The sequence below is a fragment of the Bremia lactucae genome, linkage group LG9 (genome assembly GCF_004359215.1).
Source record: "Bremia lactucae strain SF5 linkage group LG9, whole genome shotgun sequence".
Lineage (NCBI taxonomy): Eukaryota > Oomycota > Peronosporomycetes > Peronosporales > Peronosporaceae > Bremia > Bremia lactucae.
In genome coordinates this window covers 851,927-860,828 of record NC_090618.1, presented here as the reverse complement: position 1 = coordinate 860,828, position 8,902 = coordinate 851,927, and the positions used below count along the sequence as shown (strand labels likewise).

General features: G+C 43.3%; 2 protein-coding genes across 2 annotated transcripts; one reads left to right on the top strand and one right to left on the bottom strand.

Annotated features, from left to right (window-relative positions):
• Window positions 1-4,923: 4,923 nt before the first annotated feature.
• Window positions 4,924-5,112, top strand: CCR75_002458 (uncharacterized protein; the record flags this gene model as incomplete). Its single annotated transcript, XM_067960555.1, has 1 exon — window positions 4,924-5,112. One exon carries the CDS (start codon window positions 4,924-4,926, stop codon window positions 5,110-5,112), a length of 189 nt encoding a protein of 62 aa, XP_067814239.1.
• An 80-nt stretch (window positions 5,113-5,192) lies between these two features.
• Window positions 5,193-6,654, bottom strand: CCR75_002459 (uncharacterized protein; the record flags this gene model as incomplete). The annotated part of the gene is made up of 3 exons (XM_067960556.1): window positions 5,193-5,876; window positions 5,937-6,499; window positions 6,553-6,654. The coding sequence occupies 3 exons, from the start codon at window positions 6,652-6,654 to the stop codon at window positions 5,717-5,719; spliced, it is 825 nt and encodes a 274-aa protein (XP_067814224.1). The 3' UTR covers window positions 5,193-5,716.
• Window positions 6,655-8,902: the final 2,248 nt, after the last annotated feature.

The window sequence follows — 8,902 nt, the reverse complement described above, 5'->3', positions numbered from 1 at the left end:
AGCCATAATGGTCTATACCTATTTATGGATAAGAATTCTGGGCATTACTATATAAAGTGATGTCCTCCAAATATTATCTACCTCTTAGATAATATATTAATTAACAACCTTTAAGTGTTAATTTCATGTAACGATACACCCCGTTACACCAACGCTATCCAAGTCTTTACTCATTGGTATGTAAAAACGAACAATTACCGTAATCTCAGAGCTAACGAATTTTCTGACGTCACCCTATTAAGATGCGCTCACAGGCTCGAACCAACTTGATTACCGCAACTATCTTGCCGCGATGTTAAACCTAGCAATCTGAGGCTCTCTTAAAAAGCATATCCCACGCAACAATGGCAAGAATTTATTTATTTGGTTTTGTAAATTTTGGATCACAGGCTAGAATAGTCCGGCTTGTATTGATAATTACAAAAAAAATAAGGGAAAAGTACCAAAATACCCCTGACAAATGCAGAAAACTGTGCGATCCATATATATTTCGACTCTAGCTGTAACGTTACTGTCTCAGAAATCGCATCAAACTGGTGACTTGCTTAAGCTCTATGCGTCTGCTATTGCTACATGTGATTTACCGAAATCATCTGCATGCGACTTTGTATCGGAGATGCGCATGCAAAGCGAGGCGACTCGGCCTTGCATAGCTGCTCTTGCTGCCGGATAAGCTTTCTAGCCTCCTTCTTCGCAGCAATATCTTCCAGGAGTGTCTGCCTACGCGAACAATTAATAATACTTGTTTCTCTCGAGATTCGCAGAATTATGCCCTCGCTCACACCCGCGCCTTCCAGCAATCGTATGCGCTCCTCAGACGTAAAGCGATGCACGCCCTCAACACGCTCGGCCATCTCCCCTACCTTCGTGGTCCATGTAAACTCAGGTTTTTCGCTCAAACCGATAGATGGACCGCCCTGGCCAGGCACCGTGCTACTTCCTAATCCAATCCCAAACTCGTGAATCGTGATAGTAGACCACCGCAAGCGCTTTGTAATCTTCTTTGGGGATGCTTCGCATTCATAATCGTCTATCGATTGTGCATTGCGTGGGCGCTTCTTGCTTCGTTCAGACGAGGCGGGAGACGATGTAAAGGAGGAGAAGTTTCGAAGTGTTGTCGATGACATTGGGAGATGCTGGCAAGTAGTCATGTTGATACTGTCTTCCAAAGTGTTTACGTACTTCAGTGTCATGCGTTTGTTGTCGGAAGGGGAAGAGCAAATGTTGATTACAAGGCTAAGGCTTTTTGTTTGTTTGCTTTCTTAGTTATGCGCTTCGAATGACTTGTTTTAAGACGGCGGTCGCGTCCGATCTATGCGCATTTGACTCAGGGATCTCGTCCGCCCTTACGCACCGAAACGTCTCAAGTCTTAACTAGCGGAAAAGTATACAATATCAACTGACGTTCGCGTGTCATGGGCTTTCGGAGTGTAGGATAGAGCCGAGCAATGAGAAATGGTAAACTTTATCTTGCATTATGGTTTGTGGGGCACTGGTGCGAGCTGACCACTAAGAGTCTGCTCGTAAGATGGGACTTAAATTTTGTACGATTGGTGGCCATTGCTTGGACAATGGCACACGCGGGCCTAAAAGGCGGCACTAGATGCCTGAAATGTGCACTGTACTGGTGTGTTGTATTGTCGCCAATTACTTCGGTTGTTTTCGACGCCAAGTCGAGCAAGGGGGACGATTTCGTGCCCTACATGCGACACCCCTGTTGGCGGACGCGAGTCCTTCGCTTGGCCTGCTGTTATTCGTGGCATAGACCGTTATTGCAAGTATCTACAGTTATAAGTACTTGTACTTCAACGTAGCATAGTGAAAGTTAGCTGGTATGGCATTTTTCTCACTTGGCAGAGCTGATTCTCATTAGCTATCACTATGCGAGAGGCAATACAGGACTGGAGAAGACAATTTTTTTAGAAGTAATTATTTCTGCAAGCGCTATTCACAAACCTCACGTGTTATTTCGAAAAACACCGAAAATAGAGACGACGACAATTTGACTGTGGCTTCTGTGTGTGATTTAATGTACATGTTAATAAAAACTTACGATATAACGATTTTATATCAATTCCCTGCGATGCAAGGCTAAATTTTCACAAAGGATTCAAGTTCAAGAGAGTTGCACATCGATGCTGCACACACAGAGGACTTGTCGTTTCAGAGTCCATGTACAGGCGCAAAATTCTAGCTTCAAGTGAGATCCTTTGTGTGCCAGCCGCATCTGCTGAATGATGGATCCACTAAAACCATTTTATTACATTACGGCATTTAGTCATATATTTCACGCAATATATGTTTATGAGACTTACAGGAAAGGAATGTGCTTATTTGTTTGCTCAATAGCAGCATCTGGCACCTGGCGTACACAGTGTGTAATTGACGCCAAAATTGAAAAGTAGTGACAACTTGAAAGGCCTTCTTTCGCTCAAATGCGTGTTTTAACATTTTTAGAAGTTTATGGGAGGATACTTAAGTGCTTATCTCCCAGATTATTCACCCAACGCAGCTTATTTTTCAATTGTGATGCATCAGAGATGTGTGCAGCTGGTGGATCTAGATTTTCCATCTCATCTCTTCTACCGCGTCGTCCAAGTCAATTGCTGGCTAATGAACAGTATACCCTTGCAAAATACAGCGCTACCGATCAGTCCTAGGTCAGGCTCGAAAATGGTATGGGTGGCCTGCCTAACGCATTAAAGGTTTGATGCCTATCGCAAATATGTGGTTGTTGCATTTAAACTTTGCCTCTGTCGATCTATGTAGAAATGCACAATCTATTTGTGGTCGCCATGCCACGGCTATATTAAATAAAAAGTTAAGGTAAGTCGCGTGGAATCTTGCAATGAGCCGCTTGCATATTATCAGCAAAGGGCATTTATTAGTGTGTACTGAAGTTCAAACAAACATTGTTGATGACAGGTCAATTCAAGTTCATATAGCACAACGGCAGGCGTGCGCATTCTTTCAAAGTCTTGTAATTAAAAAGGTGTTGCGAGTCAATGAGGACGCAATGCTCTGTCGTGATCGCATGTTCGAGCTCGAAGAACGCCAATCCTTGCGAGATAGTTCATCATTAGATCGTAGAGCGACAATGACACGGAACATATCAAATAAACTTAATAAGTAAAGCATATAGAACAGTAACGTATGACTGTGAATCACAAGAATATATTGCAATTACATTTACAGTTGTCAAATGTCAAAAGTCATTAGCAAAAGAAGGTGTATGATGTAATTTAAACATCATTGAAATAGCACTTGAATTCAATGCTCTATACGTTTAAAGAGAAACAGCTGCCACAGCCGACAGGCTTCCCACTTTGCTGCGTTGAGCTGCAAGTAATGCGAATTAGACTTCAGCAATTATCGTCTATGCCATTAATGACAGCGTTTTGCGATGAAGTTGCGTCCACCAGTCAAAGTATTGCATGTAACGCACGGACTCCGTGCCGCACTCTCTTGCTTAAGTATTTTATTCGTGTACGAAGCATGACATTACTTGGTGTTGTACGTATGCCACTCTCGCTTTGAGTAGCAAAGTATTGAGGTCTTCACTACATGAATCAAGTTACTTAACGCATAGATCGTCAGGATTGACGACGTCAGTATATATTCCATGGAACTGCAACGTGGCAAAAGTAGTATCAGGCGTTTGTGAGACCTCAATTGGTTGGTGTCCCCGTCGGAGTAATAGTGCACGTTGGCAACTAGACCAACACGCTAGCTCGAACTACTACACCTTTAGACCTTATGCACGATAAAGTTTTGCCATTTCTGATTGCTCGACTCTATAATAAAAAGCTCGTCCCCTTTATTTAATTCTGACGTTTCGGCGGACGATCAAATGCGCATAGACGGGACGCGTCCGCTGTCCCAAAACAAATCATTCAAAGCTCATACCTCTAACAAACGAACTAGACCGAACGTAAAGCCTTCGCATTATAACCAACATTTGCTCCCCCCCTTCCGACATCAAAGGCATGAGACTGAAGAACGTAAACACTGTGGAAGATGGCGTCGACACTACTAGCCAGCACCTCCCAATAACCTCGACAACACTTCGAAACTTCTCCTCCTTTACATCGTCTCCTGCCTCATCTGAACGAAGCAGGAAGCGCCCACGAAATGCTCAATTGATAGACAATTATAAATGCGAAGCATCTTCAAAGAAGATTAAAAAGCGTTTGCGGTGGTCTACTATCACAATTTACGAGTTTGGGATTGGATTAGGAAGTAGCACAGTGCCTGGCAAGGGCGGTCCATCCATCGGTTTGAGCGAAAAACCTGAGTTTACATGGACCACAAAGGTAGGGGAGATGGCCGAGTGTGTTGAGGGTGTACATCGCTTTACGTCTGAGGAGCGAATGCGATTGCTGGAAGGCGCGGGCGTGAGCGAGGGCATGATTCTGCGGTTTTCGAGAGAAACGAGTATTATCAATTGTTCGCGTAGGCAGACACTCCTGGAAGATATTACTGCAAAGAAAGAGGCCCGAAAGCTTTTCCGGCAGCAAAAACGGCGGTGTAAGGTCGATTCACCTCGCAGTCCATGCGCTTCTCCGATCCTTGGTAACCATCAAATGATTTTGGTCAACAACGTTTAACGTGAGCGATCCACACATTAATCACAAGCAATGAAGTAGCATATTCTTACAGCGCTGAGGCACTAGTTAGTTGATATGCTTGATCGTATTAAATAAGAGCCTGAATCCTATGTTATATACAGTTTTTCGTAAACGATCACTAACCTTGCAAAAGTCCCAAGCTTTACTCTGTACGCCTGTTTCGTGTAAGTGCGTATAGTATACTTCTCCTGAAGCGCAACTGGAATGATGCTGTGATGTACATATGTCTTAAGTTGCTGACGTGGTAGAGAATCTTAAAAAGTCGACTACATGTATTTGCAAGGTTCTCACTTCGATGGAGAAGACAGATACCGGCTTTGAAGCAGCCGTTGCAACGCGACGTGACGAAGCCAATAATGTGCCACTGTTGAGAAGGCTCTGCAGTTACGAACTCATTGGACCTGATGGTTTGATTTTGACCGATGAGGGACTAGCCGGGCTGAAATCTTATAAGCGACTGCAGAAGGTGAATTGGTACCTTTGAAACAATGTGCAACTATTTATGATCCGTTGGCATACAAATATTGTTTTTAGAGCACTTGAGGTAGCTCGCCAAAAAAGCGTGATATGCTCTATGCCATGCCACACCTGGGTACACATTGAATAGTTTCTGCTAACTTAAAATGCGATATTGTTGGTCGCGACGTATTTTATTCAATATTGACATTTCCAAGCCAAAGCATGGTAGGACCGCTGCTTCTGTGTCGCGCTGGAAGGATTGTGATTAAGACAGAGAGATTGAGGACGATTAAGAGGACAAGGAACTGCTGAGTAAGCACATGCAGATTTGGCTCATGCTAAGGGATTTCATGCCGTTTGATAATAGTCAGCAACGCGACCTTCGTGCAAATTTGTTTCTTTTGATATTTACAGAAAAATCGAATTTTGGGCACTCACCGAAGCTTTAAATGTTCCTTTATTGGTTTAATTTTTTGACTAATTTAAATTTATGTCGAATTTGATACGATAAATAAGAGTATCGTTCCGACATTGTCATTAAACAGTCAGGCGCCGTCAAGCTTCAAGTTCTACATAAGAAAAAGGTTCACTACCAATTAAATCTTGTCGTTTTCACCAAAGTGCTTCGTTTAAAGCTCGAAGGCCCACGCGTTTTTATCAAGAAAATCTTGAATTGCCTCTTTCAGAGACGTGTTAGGTCGAAGCATTTCAAGTGTAAGTTCCTTGCGCGTCAAGGGGTCAATGGCCCCATTCCGACGCAAATGTTCCTCCAAACACCCGCGTTCGTATCTAACCACAGCTTTCAATTGTCAGTAATAGCACAGGAAGCCAACACTTGAATCTACGTACGAGATGCCATTAGGAGTCGTCACAGGATCGTGCATAATCACCATACTAATAGGACACATAAAATAATCGGGTACTTGTCCAGGATACATATCGTTCGCGTAAGTTTCCGCCATGTGTTCAACGTACGCCATCAACTCGTCGGCTTCAATTCCCGTCTGTGGTTTTCCTTGCTCGGTCGTCGCGAGTACTTTAGCCGTGTGTTCGGCCCTAAAGAGCACTTGAAGTCGGTCGGTGGCCTGTTTGTGGCGCGTTAGTCGCTCGTTTTGTACGTGTAGCCACTGGTGTTTTTTGGTTCGCAACAATTCCATTTTAATATCATCTTGAAAAGGTTTGGGTTTTTGAGTCTTTTCAGCACTGCTACATGCACGTTGGAGCGCTTCGACAGCGTCATCAAAGGCCAAGAGATGCATGAGGCTCGTTCCTAACATATAACTAGCTTTGGTATTCAGTGCGTCAAATTTGAGCGCAAGTTTGGAATCATCGCGGCACATTTCCCACTTTTTAAGCTTGGAATGACACATGGCGCGATTGGAATAATACGTCGATCGACCGGGGGCCATGACCTGAGACATAGCGATTAAAGGGCAGGATTGAAGAGGGAGGTGAAAGCACGTACAATCGCCTCTGTGTACATGTCGATCGCAGCAAAGAATTTTCCTTTCTGGAAGCATAAATTCCCCTGCAGCTTTAGGTTCTCAGCGCGGTCCGCGGTGGACATGGTGCTACGAGTGATGGGAGAAGCAAACGTTTCAACATGTGTTATAAAATGGGTACTTTTGCGATTGTTAAAAACAAAAAGGGTAACTCTAATCAGAAATGCCAACCAAAACTAATTTGGAAAAAAATAAGAGCACTTTCAATCTTACCTGCTTTATGTCATTTATATTTTGCCAAGACCAATAGCTTAAAATATTTAAGACAGAATCAACCCTCACATCCAAAATTAACACAGTCCTTGCGTAGCTATTGTATGCGCAAAATATGAGTTCTATCAAGTAGACTTAGGCAAAGCTGTCTTCATCAAAACTATGGCTAGCACAAGAAATGCTGTCATCTTTTGATCTGCAACAAAACGCATTAAGCTGACATATGAATCGACTTTTATCCAGTTTCGTACAATAAATTGCGTCTACCACATATTAGACTTCTTCAAACTTGAAGATAATATATATTGCAACGGGGTGTATCGTTACATAAAAATTAACACTTACAGATTTTTAATAAATATATTATCTAAAAAGATAGATAATATCTGGAGAAAATTACTTTACACGGAATATTCTAATGTCTTATCCATTGGTAGATATATACATTATATCGGCTTTCTCCGCGGTCCAGTCAGCGCTTGACGCGCGCAAAGAGAAAGACAGACAATACTTTTAGTGCATATTTTGTATTAGTTTATAATTAACTTAGTATTAAGTAGATAAACAAGAAGAACTTAATTATATGGATACAGTTTTTAATTAACCCTCTTTAAAGCAAGTGTTTAAAAAGAAGTCTTCCTCTGCACGTACTAGTGTACGTGAAGTGACGTAAGGCACCACTCGCACTGAAGCAGTGGAGCAACTATGACTCTCTTAAGGTAGCCAAATGCCTCGTCATCTAACTAGTGACGCGCATGAATGAATTAATGAGATTCGTTAAGAAAGATTGTTTCTTGTTTGTGATTGCAGTAGTTCTGGAATTAATAATAAGAAACATCATTCTGAGTAAGTCGGCATTGCCCCGTTACACCTGGTAGCACTTTGTAGTCCGTCCAAGGACCACATTTCATTCATCTAACATGTCCATGTTAGATGATAGTGGGAATACGCATCACGTTCCGCGTGATAGCTACTCCTTTTTAAGTGACATAGAAAGGAGTGCGGTCGAACGAATGAGTTCGACCGTAGGAAACAATGCAATCTTGGCAATACTGTCCAATTTGGACAGAGATGCCCTCCAATCAGCCATCGCCAAGTTCATACAACATGAACTTGACGAGATGAAGGAAAAGGTAGCCTTGTCGAATCAGCAAGGCTCCCAACAGGCAGAACTGTTGAGGTTACAACAGGTACAGATTCCTGTACCTGGGATGACGCACATGCGTCGTCCGGAAATCTTAAAGATTAACATATCTAAGTATAGGGGAGTCGAAGAAGACTCTCTCTCAAAATGGCTTGTCCAGTTGAACGATGCCATAAGGGCTCGTGACATCGTCGACGAGCAAATGCAAGTTGCATTTGCTCAGTCAAATTTGGCAGGTCGTGCCAAAACTTGGGCACTAGGCCTTCAGTTGCGCGACCCATATGTCTTTGGGTCACCAGAGGCTTTTAAAGCCCGGCTCAAACAGACGTTTGAACTGCCTAGGGCTGAGTTCAGAGCTCGATTAGAGCTTCTGAACTCAAGCAAGGCAAGCGTGATGTTCACGCTTATGCCCTGCATATACGACTCTTAGCGAGTTGAATTACGAACAACCCAGTTCATCAGCACACGTTGATTACGGTGTTTATGCAAGGTCTTACGGATGGTCCCGTGAAGACCCACCTGATCCGCTTGGAACTGGATACACTTGATGAAGCAATATCCGTTGCGGAACAGGAGGACTATACCTTTAGACAGGCTCAAGCTAGTTCGTCATCATATCGTCCACCAAGACGACACGAGTTAAAAGGTCCTGAACCCATGGACCTTTCTTACGTCGAAAGCGAGAGACCACGCTTTTCGAGCAATAAGCGATCGCAGAAATGCCATCGCTGCCAAAAATTAGGACACTACGCTCATGAGTGTAGTGCCCCACGTCCAGCACCGAAAGGTACTGAACGTAATTTTGGACCGTAAGACAAAAAGGGATACGTTCGCGGCGTCCGACGTTGTTGCAAAATCGCAACAGTGAGGCGGACCGCCAAAAAACGGTCGCGGCCAGTAGGGGCGCAACGCCCTACTGATCCAGCAACCTCAAGAGAATTTGCAAATCTCTTGAC